The following is a 15,594-nucleotide window of genomic DNA, read 5'->3' on the forward strand; positions in this document are numbered from 1 at the left end:
CCCTGGTTGGGCCCCAACTGCCAGCTACCCTGGGAAGGATAAAACAGTATTGTGTTTGTCACACAATGTCTTAAAGGGATAGAATTCTTCCCTTACTTACCTGTTGGGGTGAGCAGCCAGGAGCAAAGAGGAAGGCAGTTTATGATGGGCAGTGGTTTGGGGGAGGGGGAGAAAAAAAGGAAATCGTGTAAAGTCAAAAAGGAATCTCTCTAACAAGAAAATGTTTCCTGGTTGCAACAATTAATATTTTGGATGTAGATCTAGATTTGCTTCGTGCAGCCCACTCTCCACTCCTATTAGCTACAGCAGAATTGTTGTTGAGGTGGGCCAGGTACTAGCAGTTGTTCTTTGTTGCTTTGTCTTCGCTCCAGAGGTGACCCTGAAGGTCCACATCAGCGACGCCAGCACCCACCAGCCCGTCCCAGATGCGCTTATCGAGATTTTCACCAACCAGGTGTCTGTTGCTTCTGGTACCTCGGGGACAGATGGCGTCGCCTTCATCAAGTTCCAGTATAAGCTGGGCAGTCAGCTGATCGTCACCGCCACGAAGCACGCCTACGTGCCAAACTCTGCCCCCTGGAAGCCAATCCGATTACCTGGTAAGGCCATCCTAACCCTTCCCTAAAGCAGAGCACATGGGACAGAAGCGATTTTGAGAGTGGAAGGCAGATGATCAGAAAAATAAGGGTTTCATCTCTGCTTTACTTTTGGGGGCTTCTGATGGGAAGGAAAGGTGGGGTCCTGTATGAAGCAGGTGGGGGCTCTCCCTCAGTTGACATACATGAGGGAATTGAAAAGCCTTAGAGTCTCTGCCCATTTCCCCAGCGTCCTCTTTTGTACCTTGTTGGTTATGGCTGGCAGGATGGCACTGGGGCAGTGCTCTGGGACGGAGCTTCTTCGTTCTGCCTCACGGGGCCAGAGAGAAGAGCGCTGGCCAGAGAGGCAGGGGGTGATGGGACATGGTCTTTCTCTTTCCCCCCTTCTCACCTGCTACGGGAAAACCCACTCCTCTGTGTTTTCTCGGGACTCTTCTCAGTCCCTACGCTTCTGATCACCAAATGTGTGGAGCTTTTTTCCATACATCACGCAGTTCTCAGATTCTCAGACACCAGCTGGGTGTCCTGCAGTTTAACTCACTTCTGACACTCTCCACCTGGAGGCAGCACCCAATCCCACAGGTGAAGTGCCCAGTCCCACATGCCTGGCCTCTCCCCCAGCCTCAGACACAAGTCACAAGTCCAGGCTGTCCCCTGGGGCTGTTGACCCACTGGCTATAATAAATCAGATGTTCCCAGCCCCCTCCTGGGGTTCAACTCATTAGCCACAGTGGCTCACGGAACTCAGGGAAATGGTTGTTAAAGAACAAAAGTCATTCAATTAAATTTGAAGGTCTGTTTGGCTTTATTAAAAGTGATCCATGAATTGGGCAGCATCCATCTCACAAGTAGAGGTGAGCTTCAAGGAGTTGCACAAAAGGGAAGGTTTTTTTTTTTTTTAAGATTGATTGATTGATTGATTGATTTATGATAGACACAGAGAGAGAGAGAGAGAGAGAGAGAGAGAGAGGGAGGCAGAGACACAGGAGGAGGGAGAAGCAGGCTCCATGCAGGGAGCCCGACACAGGACTCGATCCCGGGACTCCAGGATCGCGCCCTGGGCCGAAGGCAGGCGCCAAACCACTGAGCCATCCAGGGATCCCCAAAAGGGAAGGTTTTTACAGAAAGGAGAGTGGGGTGATGAGTTACTAGCAAAAGGACTATTTCCAGCAAAGTTACTATTCCTTAGAGGAGCAGGCAGGGGATCTTAGGTGGATCACCTCATCTTCTCTTGAGGGGGAATGGAGAGGGCCCGTGTGTCGGATTACCTCACTGATGCTGATCCAAAAATTCTTGACTGACCCAATTAAAACTGTATTTCTGGGGAAGGTTGAAACTGCATTTAGGTTAGATGAGGTTAGCGTATGAAGTTCCAGTCTGGTGACTTGGCCTAAGTGACACCAGTTGGGGCCCTGGGGTTTTTTTGTTTTTTATTTTGAACACAGTTTACTTACTAGATCACTGGCTTCTTATGAAGGCTAATAAAGGGACATCCAGGTGGAGGAGATCATATGGGCAAGGTATGGAGGACGGTGTGCAGAGCTTCCATGCCTCCTCTGGGCATACCACCCTCCTGGCACCTCCCTGTGTACACCTGTACACCTGCCCAGAGGCCCTCTAACCTCCATCCTGTTGGGTTTGTATAGAGGGGTCATTACATCATTAGGACTGATGAATTCATTGGCCATTGGTGATCGACTACACCTCCAGCCCCTCTTCCCTCCCATGGTCAAGGGGCTGGGGCTGAAAGTTCCAACTTGGTTGGTTCTTCTGACAACCAGCCCCCATCCTTAGGTTCTAGAGGCTTTCTAAAAGTCACCTCATTAGCTAACCCTGCACTGGAAGAGACATGTTACGAATAACACATCACCTTTATGGCTCTTACCACTTAGGAAATTCCATGGGTTTAGGAACTCTGGTCCAGAAACCAGACCAAGACTGGATACATATTTCTTCTTATAAATCACAGTATTATGTCACCATTCACCACTTGGTAACGGTGGTCTCCCACAGGGGTCAGGATGGTGCCTGACACAGATTCAGCTTGGGATGGGGTAGGTGGGGAGTTGGACATGACCTGCCTTCTGTTCCCTCACCTCAGGCTCCCGTTAGCACCTGGACCACATTATCTGTTGGCATCAAGATGAGATGAAGGATGAGGATGGACTGAGGGCTGCAGGGAGATGTTGCCAGGGTAGCGTTTGAAACTGGCTGACCTGATTCTGGTGCTCAATCTGAGCTTGAGCCCCACTAGCTTCCTTGCCAATCTCTGCAAAGTGGACCTAATACCACCTGGTAGGGTTGTTCTGATTAAAAAGCAGTTAACATTCATAAACACCCTTACAGTGCCTAAAACACAGTAGGGGCTCAGTAGCTGGCAAAATACCAATGTCACTGTTCATCTCTGTGCCACTGCACCACTGGACACACTCCACCAGGGTCCTCGTTGCCTCTGGGGAACGTGGGAGCCAAATGTGGATATATCTGCCTCCTAAAGCCCTGGCATCTACCCTCATGCACAAAATTCTCTTTATATTTATTAAGTACCTACTATGTGCCAGGCACTGCCCTGGCCACTGGGAAGACATATCTAGAGACACAGAACTTGCTCCTCGGGAGTTTGATACTTAGTTTGGGAGTTACATAGTCAGCCACCACCAAAGCCACTTCCATCTAATGGGTATGTTCATGCCTATATATGCGTAGGGGATGCTGGAGGAGGAAAGTTCAGCCTAGGTGAGGGAATAAATGCTTCCTGGAGGCGGTAGGAGGGGAGCTAAGCCTGGAGGATGAATAGATATTAGCATTAGAAGGTGCTTGTTGGAGGCACCTGGGTGGCACAGTTGGTTAAGCATCCAAATCTTGATTTCAGCCCAGGTCATGATCTCAGGGTCATGGGATAGAGCCCTGCATTAGGCCCCATGCTGACTGTGGAGTCTGCTGAAGTTTCTCTCTCTGTCCCTACTCTCTGCTCCTCCCACCCCTTTGTATATGCATGTTCTTTCTCTCTCAAATAAATACATAAATCTTAAAAAAAAAAAAAAAGAAGGTGCTTATAAAAAACACAGATTCCAGGGCTCATCCATTCAGTCTGGAGACACTGAACCAGAAGTCTGCGATTGAATAAGTAACTCCCCACCCCCCAACTCCACTTCTGGATAAAAGCACTCACTGAAGTTGGAGACCACTGCTTTGTGAGCCTTGGAAAGTGGATTTGATATAGGGGATAACCTGAGAAATATTTGTTAAAAAGGATAAACCTGAGAAATATTTAGCAGACAAATGCAGAATATCTCTGGGAACAGGGGAGACTTACGGGAAAGGATAAAACAGAAGATATGTAAATTGAATCTTGGATTTCTAGCTGATGATAAAGTGGATAGAACAGGTGGACAATGGGGTTGGGAGACCCACCACTCCATGGTTCCCTAAAGTTGACTGAGTTGATACAGTGGGTTAAAAGAAGCCTCCTTCTTCCCCATTGCCCTATGCATCCTCTCCCCAGGCTGGGCTCAGGCAGAGATGCATACAGGTGCTAGTGGAGATGGGAGGGCAGGAATGAGTGTTGGGAGTCAGAGCTGATGATAAGTTTAGTGGAGGGAATATTGCTTTTGAACTGCCTCTCGGACACAAGTGTGTTCAGCCTGTAGTTTGAAATGATTTGAGGGCTCAAGGGGTTTGGAGATAGTGTAATTTGGGCGTCATTAGCATTGTTGAGATAAAGAGTCAAAACCATGAACTCACCACAGTGTCGGGGGAAGACCAGGGACAGAACCCTGAGAGGTCCCACAAAATAGGGAGGTGATCTTCATTAGCTTATATATGAAGAAAATTGTCTGATTGTCTCCATTTTTCACATGAAAAAAATTACTGGAAACAACCCAGGGAAGTTTTTTTTTTTTTTTCAAGATTTTATTTATTTATTCATGAGAGACACACATACACACACACACACACAGAGTCAGAGACACAGGCAGAGGGAGAAGCAGGCTCCATGCAGGGACTCGATCCCAGGACTCCAGGATCACGCCCTGGACCAAAGGCAGGTGCTAAACTGCTGAGCCACCCAGGGATCCCCCAACCCAGCGAAGTTTAAATGTTATCCAGACACCACAACTCCACCTTTGCTTGGAGAACACCTGCACCAAGAAACAGTAGTATATTCTATAAAGTCACCTTGGATCCTGGGGTAGTCAATACTGAGCCATGGCTTATAGGGAAATTCAGGATTAGGATCCTACGATCCTCCTCTCATAACATTTTCATCAGCCAAGCAGTACATCACCTTGGATTATGTATGTTTAGGTATGTTTTGAATTATATTTTAGGGTGTTTAAAGACATACGACTTAGGAGCACCTGGGTGGCTCAGTTGGTGAAGTATCTGCCTTTGGCTCAGGTCATGATCTCGGGGTCCTGGGATCCAGCCCTGGGTCAGGCTCCCTGCCGACAGAGGAGTCTGCTTTTCCTTCTCCCTCTGCCCCTCACCCCCTGCTTATGCACCCTCTCTCAAATAAATTAATAAACTTAAAAAAAAAAGACACATGATTTAATCTATAATGTTGCTTCATAAACATGGAACTCACAGCCAACAGCTCCATAACTCATGCTTCAACAAAGCTTATCTAATATGTGTCTTTCCCAGAAGCACCTCCCCGCCTTCCTGCAGTTAGGAACAGGAAGCACTGTGCCTCGGAGTCATTTTAAACAGTGAAATCACCAAAGGAAGCACAAGAATGTGAAAAACTTGGCACTAAATAGATTGCCAGAGGACACTTTGAGTTTGCAAGCTGAAAGGAGAAGGCTGAGCGTCCCCTTGGTTGACCTCAGCTGGGAACGTTTGTGTCCAAGACTTAGAGTCTTGACCACTCAGTACTTGACACATAAAGCATCATGAGGATTGACTGTGGTGTCAGAAATGAATTTTAGCGAGCAGGCACATTTGCGAACCCTGAATCCACGAATCATGAGGATTCAGTGTACTGTAATTACACTTGTTTTGACTTTGACATGATCATTTGAGAAAAAGCAACCATTTCCATAACATCCATTTTCTTAAATGAGTCAGAAAATGGGAAGGATGTGGTTTAATTGGAAGGGTCTGGGATGAGGCATGAAGACACCTGGGTTCTCACCCCACCGGCCCCTGGCTACTCTTCACACATGGGGGCCCACACGGCTTTCAGAACCAACGTTTCTCATTTCTAAAACTAAATCAATTAGACTGAATAATTTTCAAGGATCCACCTGTGTCTTTGATTATTTTTCTTTGCTTGCCTTGTTAGCATAATATACTCTTTTTTTTTTTTTTAAGATTTCATTTATCTATTTGATGGAGAGAGAGAGCACAAGCAGGGGGAGCAGCAGAGGGAGAGGGGGAAGCCGACTGCCCACTGAGCAGGGAGCCCAATGTGGGGCTCAATCCGAGAACCCCGGGATCATGACCTGAGCTGAAGGCAGACACTTAGCCGACTAAGCCACCCAGGTGCCCCCATCATAAAGATACTCTTAACTAGAATCTGACAGAACAGGTTGACCAAACCTTGGTCTTGTCTATTGCAAAAGGCAGAGTAAACGCTTATTTCCATGCATGCCTTTGGAAGTCAGGATAATACTGTTGGTACTGCTGACAAGTGGGCAAGGAGTAGAGAAAAGTTGGGAGGCTCTCCTAAAACGTGGCAAAAATTCAAAACTAGAAAATGCTTTCTTCACTACGCGTGCACACATGGTTTCATTTGCATGTGCATTCTTCAGAGACTTTGGAATGGATTTCAAATCCTTGACAGTCATTCCTGGAGAGTGTGTTGGTTTTACCCTTTCAAGGAAGGAGATGTAGATTGGAGAGGGGGAATTCTAGCACCCTTAGGGAAAGTACCCCTTACACTTGGCGAACAGGTAAAACAAACTCAGTTATACAAAATGCCATCCATCCACAAAAGACTGTAAGTCAACATCTTCATTATCCCCATCTCTATAGTTGTCTCTCTACCAGGCCTGTTGCAGGAGCTTCAGACCTGATCCATCTGCCCCTTCAACCACCTATATCAAGTCAGCAATCCTGTCTTAAAATACATATATAACATATATATATATATGTATATATAGGCAGACACACAACATGTATTATATATGGCTCAGTCGGTTAAGCATCTGCCTTCAGCTCAGGTCATGATCTCAGGGGCGTGGGATCAAGCCCCACATTGGGGGTTGGGGGCTCTCCCTCTGCTTTTGTTCTACTCTCTCTTCCTCAAATAAATAATCTTAAAAAAATATATATTATATATAAAATATATAAGTACATTGTATATTATATATTAAAAATATAAGTTTATTATATATTTTATATGTATATAAAATATATAAGTATTATATATATTTTATAAACACACACACACACACTACATGTCTGCCTAAAGGGCTTCAGTGTCCTGAGGATGAACTAGACACTTATCCCCTAGCCACTTCTCCCTTACATATCTTACGGTCTAGACGCCTGGACAATTTCTTATTCTCTTTATGTATCTGACATTTTGTCCGCACTGTTATTCCTTTACCCATGCTCTCGAGCTCGTCTTACGTCTTCAGCCTGTTTTCTGCTTCCTGACTCTCCCAGGTAGAGTTAGACATTCCTTTCTCTCTGCTTACCAAAACACAAACATCTGCCTATCTGCGTGGTATGACAGGAACCTCCAGACATCAGTCAGCATCAGCTCTATGATCAGCATCTGATCTTGAGGCATCCTGTCCCATTTGAGGTGGGCAGTCCCTTCCCTCCTGCTCCAGGAAGAGCCAGGGCTGCCTCTGCTGCCACACAACTCAATCATTAAAAGAAGTCACTCTTCTCTCCTGGAAATAAGGTTTGAGACAGTTTCCTAGAGCAGACACCTTATTTATAGAAGTACCAAATGTTTTAGGTTAGAAATGCTTACAGAACACCCTGTGATGGTCACACACATCTCGAGAGACTGATCACAGGTGGCTTCAGAGCTCAGAGTCCCCACGCCAGTCAGCACAGGGCTTCTCAAGGCCCCGGAAGTGCCACTCAGGATGTGTGTGAGCTCTCTGATGGGGCAGGGTGTCCAGACAGGCAGCATCACTACAATGACCCTTTCTTCTGGGCCATTAGGTACCCAGTACCATTGGGTGAAGGGGTCATTGCTAAGGAAGGCTAAATGTACCTTTAAAGTGGTTATGAAGGATTTTTCCAAGTTAGGGCTCCTGGTTCACACGCATTCCCCAATCCTCCCTCCCCCAACCTGATATGGGCTTTTCTCCCAACTTTCAACCGTCAAGATGAATTCTTTTTTTTCTGATTTCTTCTTTTGTTTTGTTTTTGTATTTTAGATGATAATTCATGTACCATCAAATTCACCATTTTAAAGTGTGCATTTCACAAGATTATACAACCATCACCACTGACTAATCTCAGAGTATTTTCTGTACCCCCCCCAAAAAAAAACCCATACCCATTAGCAATGACCCACTGTTGCCCACTGCCCCCAGGCCCTGGCAACCACTGATCTCCTTTCTGTCTCTGTGGTTGGCCCATTCTGAACATTGCAGATAAATGGAATTCTATAATATGTAACCTTTTGTGTCTGGCATTGTTCGCCTCGAATAGCATTTTCACGGTCCAACCATGTTATAGCTTAAATCAGTATGTTTTTCCTTTTTATGGATGAATGATGTTCATTTTATCGATGGACCCCATTTTGTTTATCTGCTCATTGGTTGGTAGATATTGGGTTGTTTACACTTTTTGGCTAATATGATTCATGCTGCCATGGATATTGACATGTAAGTTATTGTGTGAACTTACATTCTCACTTCTCTTGGGTCTATCCCTAGAAGTGGAATTGCTGGACCATATGGTAACTCTGTGTGTGATATTTTGAGGAACCACCAGATTATTTCTGTAGCACCAAGGTACATTCTTGGGTTCCTCATGGCAATGACCACCTTTCACTTATTGTGTGCCCTAGACCCCTTCAAATGGAGAACCTCGCAGTCACAGATTGCGTCTAGCATTAATCTGTCCCATGCATCAAGCACTGGGCCTTGTATAATGGCAGCTCAATAATTTGACTGTGGAGGGGATATGAAAAGAGAGGTCATGTCCAAGGCCAACTCACTGGTCCCCTCCTGGCACTATTAAGAGCCAGTAGTGCTAAGTAATGGATATTCTTAGTGGTTGATATTTCTGGTCCCTGATATTTTCCCAGAAAGTCACTTTATACTTCTCTAGACCTTGCTTTCCTCATCTTTAAACTTGAACTGGATAAAGTGCAGGGCATCTCTGAACTTGAATCTGGGCAGCATAGCAGTTGAAGACAGACTCCAGAGCTAAGTCCGGACTCCAGTATTTACCAGCTGTGGCATCTTAGAAAAGTTAATTCCTTATCTATAAGCCTGTTTCCTCACCTGTCAAATAGACAAGTTAATAATATCGATTTCATAGAGCTGGGTTGTTTTTTTTTTTTTTTAAGATTCACTTATTTGAGAGAGACAGACAGTGTGTGTGTGTAGGCACATGCGCAAGCCAGGGGAGGGACGGAGAGGGAGAGGGAGAGAGACTCTCAAGCAGACTCCATGCTGAGCATGGAGCCCAAGTGGGGGCTCAATTGCATGACCCTGAAATCATGACCTGATCCAAAACCAGGAGTTGGAGACTTAACCAACTGCACTACCCAGGCACCCCATAGAGTTGTGAGCTTTAAATAAATTACCAAAATTTATTTATGTATTACTTAGAATAATGTCTGACATGTTACTAAGGGTTCAGTGACCTTAGTGAGTATTATTTTTCCATTTGTTTTCTCTTAGATTCATATTCCATCCAGAAACATGTAGGCTTTTTGAATTTTTTAGTTGGAAGTCTAGATACTTAAGAAGAATTTTAAAAATAGCACGAGTGCTGTTATCATATAAGTTTCCAGAATACGGGGGCATGTTCTTCTATCAGGTGGCATATGTTAACCTAAGCACATATTTTTAAAGTCTTTTTTTAATGTTAACATCTAACTTTATATATTTTACATTCGTATAATGTGTAGTGTAATAGATTCCTAATGTGAAGAGACTCGCATACTTTACTAAGAAGTTCTAGAAAATAAAAACTCATTGACTATTGTAGCGGAAGCAGTTGTTATATGAGAGATTGCAGTACTCTTGTGGCATTTTGAAAGTCTTGCTATTCAGACTTAAATGAAAAAATATGTTAACTTTCTCTCCACTCACAACACTTCTGACACCAAATGAATGGAGTTCTTTCTCAAACCGACCAATTCTCCAACTCTCTGGATACCACCTGGGTGTCCTACAGTTCAGTTCAAGTCTAACATTACCCAGAGTTAGTGCAAATGCCACAGGCTAAGGGCTCAGTCCCACAAGACCGACCCCCTACTTCACACACATCTTCCAGCATGTCCCCTGGGCTTCTGGCAACTGGCTATAAGTCAGGAGTGCTCGTAATTCCTTCTCACGTTCGATATTTGCTATCATGGCTCACAGAACTCAGGGAAACATTCATTTACATTTGCCAACTTATTATAAGGGATATGGTAAAGGATACAGATGAACAGCCAGATAAAGAGGTACACAGATGAGTCTGGAAGAGTCCTGAATGTGGCAGCTTCTGTCTCTATGGAGTTGAGGTTATGCCACCCTCCTGGCACATAGATGCACTCACCAATCTGGAAGACTCCGCAAACCCTATACTTTTGGAATTTTCATGCAGGTTTCATCATGTAGGCATAATAGATTATGAGTTTAATCTCAAACCCTCTCTTGCCTCCCTGGAGGTGGAAGGGTGAGGCTGAAAGTTCCAAGCTTCTAGTTACAGCTTTCTGGTGACGAGCCCCCCACCCCCATCCAGGAGCCCACCCAGCATCACCTCATTAGAGCAAAAGATCCTCCTACCACCCAGGAAATAATAAGGGATTTAGGAGCTCTGTGTCAGGAACCAGGGCCGGACACCAGATAATATATATCTCATCATATCACAGTACTAAAAATCAATATTGTGGATTGACTTGAAATCAGACAATACAAAGAAGTCAGAGTACCCCCAAAATTAGAGTGGATGTCTTGATTTAAATGTCAGAATTCCCTTATGTCTGTTTTTGTTTTTGCAGTATTTTCTTCACTGAGCCTGGGCCTGCTTCCAGAACGATCTGCTACTCTAATGGTTTATGAAGATGTTGTCCAAATAGTCTCAGGATTCCAAGGTATGTTGCATATTGAAAAAGAGAAGTGACAATAACTTTTGGGCCAACTACTAAGATCTCATGAGAGACAGCTTCTTGTCAGATGGTGATGGCAATGAATTTATCCAGAGCTGGACACAGTATGTGCCATCCATGTGAGTGCACAAACGCACCTGATTTTTTATTAAATTATCTGCTGGCTGCGATCTTGTTTGTTTAGGGCCAGCCTTTAACTGTGTGAGAGAATAGAAGGGACCCCGCCACTCTGTCCATAATGCATCTCTCTCTTCTCCAGAGTTGAGAATATTCACCTTGTAGGTTCCAAGCCCAGGACCCGACCGGAGCCTTGTGAGCAAAGGCTCATAAGTATTCAAGGGGGTAGAGTGCCGGTTTTTTGCACAACAAACAGGCTCTAGAGATTTGTTGCACAATATAATGTATGTAATACGACTGTACTGTACATTTAAAAATGATTAAGGTGATAAATTTAATGGTTTATGTTTTTTAACACAATAAAACAAAATCCCCCCTTAAAAAAAAAAAAAAAGAAAGTTCACAAGCTTTCAAGTGTGGTCTTTTTCTCTCTCTTTTCCCTCATTTTCTTAACCCATCTGACATGCAGTGAGGTGTGTAAATGTGACCTCGCACCTTCTAGCTTCTCTTGCAGAGACACTAGTACAGAAAGCTTCGGGATTTCCCTGAGGTAGTAGTGGGGTTAAATTGAGAATAACACTTATGTCAAATGTATTTGTGCCGAGATGAGTTTCTTTCATCTAAATCATGGGCCAGAGAGTGATGTTTCCTGCCTTTAAATGTTCCTTCAGATTAATTTTTTATTTACTTCATTTTAATACCATTTGATACAAATCATTCTCTACCTAACCACATTCACACGCCATTTGCAAATGCGGTGAACTCATTCATTCCTTTTTTATTGAGCGGCCATGGGGAACACGCAGAGGTGAACGTACACTCACTCTAATTAAAACATAAAACATGATATTCCTTTGAGGCATGCAACATATGATTTGATATGTGTATATTGCAAAATGATCACCACAGTAAGGCTTGTTAACATCCATCACTCCACGTAGCTACAAATTTTTCTTCTTGTGATGAGAACTTTTAAGACCTACTCTCCTAGCAGCTTTCAAAGATTTTATTTATTTATTTATTTATTTATTTATTTATGTTATTTATTCACAAGAGACAGAGAGAGAGAGAGGCAGAGACACAGGCAGAGAGAGAAGCAGATTCCAAGCAGGAAGCCCGACATGGGACTTGATCCCTGGTCTCCAGGATCAGGCCCTAGACTGAAGGCGGCGCTAAACCGCTGGACCACCAGGGCTGCCCACCTAGCAACTTTCAAATATACGATATAGTATTAACTGTAGTCACCAGGTTGTACATTCCATCCCCAGGACTTAGTAACTGGAATTTTGTGCCTTTTGAGGCCATTCACCCATGTCCTCCACCCCCCACCTCTGGCAACCAACCACCAGTGGGTTCTCTTACTGTGAATTCATTTTGTTTTGTTTTGCTTTAGATTCCACGTATAAGTGAGATCATGCAGTATTTGTCTTTGTCTGGCTTATTTCACTTAGCGTAATATCCTCCAGGTTCAGCCAAGTTGTCACAAATGGGAGCATCCTTAGCACCTTGCTCTCATTTCGACTGGACTAAATCCTGATGAAGACCAAAATGATTGTTATAGGAATGTGGGTCTATATCAGAATTTAGCCCAGTGGAAAATGATAGCAAGAGTCGAATGGTTGTAATGAACAAGGCTGTGCTCACCCGTTACATCATGGCACAGGTTAGGATCGTCAGAGTATAATTTAGAGCTGAGTGCGGCTCTTCAAATACCAAATGGAAACTAGGAATCCCCTGGACCAGACTCCTTGAGCTTTGGAGTTTGACACCTACTTTGCATTTCCTGAGAATAGGAGCACATGCAGCCTTCCAGCTACTGAGACCCAGCCTGGTTGGGACTCTGCTGATTCTGATCCGGGCTGTCGTTGCTGTGCCGTGTGCCCACGTGGCAGGAGCCTGGCACAAAGCAGTTGAACAGGGAGTGCGACCAACACGTCACAGAAGCTGTGGATTTTCTTTGTAGATAGGCCTTTAGACCCATTGTGTTCTTTTGTAGCCTTGAATGCTTTGATTTTTTAATTTAAAAAACTGACCATGGGGCGCCTGGGTGGCTCAGTCGGTTAGACATCTGCCTTCGGCTCAGGTCATGATCTCGGGGTCCTGGGATCCAGTCTCTCATTGGGCTCCCTGCTCAGTAGGGAGCTTGCTTCTCCCTCTCCCTCGGCCTCTCCCCCTGCTCATGCTCCTGCACACTCTCTCTCTCTCTCTCTCTCAAATAAATAAATAAAATTAACCCTAAAAAAATAAATAAAAATTAAAACCTGACCACCTACCATATGTTACACAGTGTTCTTAGGGCACCAGGCACCATAATTTTCATCACCTGCACTTCCTCTTAAGTGGCCCATCCCCCACCCTTTTCCCAGAGTAGGTCTTCATCTCCTCTCTTACCAGCTGTTCTCATTCTTTGTTCTAGTTTTCTTATGCTTTCTCTGAACTGCCCATTCTTTCCCTGAGATGTTGGTCCACTGGCATACCGTCTGGTAGAAAGTTCTCAAGTAGCCAGGCAGCTGGGCTTCTGGCAGTGTGGACCGGCCAGTGGGCCTTTATAAATGGAGAGGAGCCAGGCTGGAGGATACAGACCAGAAAAGGACATTGGCTCATAGAGCCCACCCCACCCCACCTTCCCCAGCCCTCACCCTGTGTCCTCGGCACAAATATGGCTGCAGCATATTTGCAGCCCTTCTTGGAGTACCACTCCCCTTCCTGGTCTGAAATGTCCCTGAGTTCACAGCCTTCCCTGCAGCCTTCTCAGGTGGGTGCTGAGCTTACATTACTTACCTCTTTCCTCCTTCCATCACCGCAGCTCCTTGGAGGCTGGCTAGACCCCTCGCCACCAGTGTCTTGGTCAACTTTCCTCCTGGACGGTGACATTAGCTCCTAGTTCTCAGGTTCATGATGCTCTTATAATTGTTTCCTGGGAACGTTAGCATACATATGGATGATGCCCACCTGGTATCCGAGCTGCTATTCCACCCAGGGTGCTTCCCCTCCACCCCACCTCAATCACCCATGTCCGTGTGGGTGATGCCCACCTGCTACGCCAGGTCCTGTTCCATTCCTGGGTGCTTCCCATCCTCCCAACCTTGGTCATCCACATCCATATAGATGACATGCACATGGTACCCCAGCTGCTGTTTCATTCCCGGGGTGTTTCCCTCTACCCCAGCTTGGTCACCACATCCATGTGGATGATGGATGATGCCCACCCGATACCCTAGCTGCTGTTCCACTCCTGGGGTGCTTCTCCACCCCACCTCAGTCACACACATCTACAGTCATGCCTTAGGCCTCATTATTCCAGCACATGCCCCACCTCTGAGCTCAGCCACCACATTCCCCCTCTACCCTGCAGCAGCAGCTCACACACCACTGAGGGCTCCAGTGCCTTAACGCACTGTGTCCTCACCCACAGGATTGCCTCCCTCCCCAGTCTACATGCCAGCAGTGTTGCTCCCCTCTCCCTCTGCCATCTTGGCCTGACTATATAACTTCCGACCCTTGTTGACCTGGGCCGCTTATGGCCACCCCAGCACAGCCACACATGACTGGACAGAACCTCATAGTTGCCCTCATAGTTGCCCCCACTGGTTGCACATCTGGTTCATCTGGTTGCACACTGGTTGCCCCCACTGGTTGCACACTGATGCCCACAGGCCTCAAATGGGCATCAGTCCTGCAAGACAGGGGCCACTCACTTCCCAGTCATTTGTTTCCTGAATCTCCGTGATGACTGTCACACCCTCTTCTCTGTCTCCTGGCTTCCTCTGTGCACACTCACATTCACATCTGCACTCTCAGCTCATGACTTCACCGAGAAACTGAAATCACTTGCCTGCCCACCAGCAAACCCACAGAGCTGCCCACTGCTCCCTCCTGCGCTGGAAGGAGTGTCCTTGTTCAAGTTCATATCGGTCCTTCTGTTTGGGCTCTGCATCCTGTCTCGTCTCTTCTGCAGGGATTCCATAAGTGTTCCTTCTCGCTCCCGCCCCACCATTTTCTCCCACTCTGTAGTGGACAAATATTAAAGTTGTGCGCCTCTGTACAATGCTCCCACAACCATGCCTGGCATTAGCCACTGCCCTGTGTCTTGGCATATCCATCTTTCCCTGTTCACCACACTGCTAACCACTGCCCTGCCTCATCACTTCATACCAATTGCTTTGTCAGAGTCTCTTACAAGCCCTGTGTGGCCAAACCCAAGGACATTTCTCTCTGCATCTCCCTGGATGTCCCCACAGCATCCCACAGAGATGACTGGTCACTCTTTCTTGAGACTTTTCTCTCTTCGCTTCCATAACATCATGCCTTGATTTTCTTTCTCCTCTTAGTCACTTCTGTGGATGCTCCAGTGACCATCCTGGGCCTACATTCTCCTTTCCAGTACTCTCCCTGGAAGATCTCATGCGCCCATACTTTAATGGTCCCTAGACATAACAAACTCTCAGTGTCTCACCTCCAGCCCAGACTCCCTGTAATGGAGGCCCAGAGCTGGCTGCTTATTTGACACCTCCACCTGGCTGTCCACTAGGCATCTCAGACTTGACGTGTGCACCCGGAACTCTGGCTGTTTTACTTTCCATCTCAGTAGATGGTTCGAACATACCTAAGTGGTCAGGCCAAACCCTCGGAATATCCCTG

The 15,594-nt window shown here is 45.8% G+C and overlaps 1 protein-coding gene across 3 annotated transcripts in view; it reads left to right on the forward strand.

The window, feature by feature from the left end:
* Positions 1–15,594, forward strand: part of FAM171A1 (family with sequence similarity 171 member A1) — a 131,230-nt gene that overhangs the window by 71,741 nt on the left and 43,895 nt on the right. For all 3 annotated transcript variants that reach the window (XM_025445603.3, XM_025445604.3, XM_049100437.1), the window contains exons 2-3: positions 372–599; positions 10,729–10,821. In XM_025445603.3, coding sequence (XP_025301388.1) covers positions 372–599; positions 10,729–10,821 — 321 coding nt within the window. The remainder of the gene's footprint in view (positions 1–371; positions 600–10,728; positions 10,822–15,594) is intronic.

This window comes from Canis lupus, chromosome 2 (genome assembly GCF_003254725.2).
Source record: "Canis lupus dingo isolate Sandy chromosome 2, ASM325472v2, whole genome shotgun sequence".
NCBI lineage: Eukaryota > Metazoa > Chordata > Mammalia > Carnivora > Canidae > Canis > Canis lupus.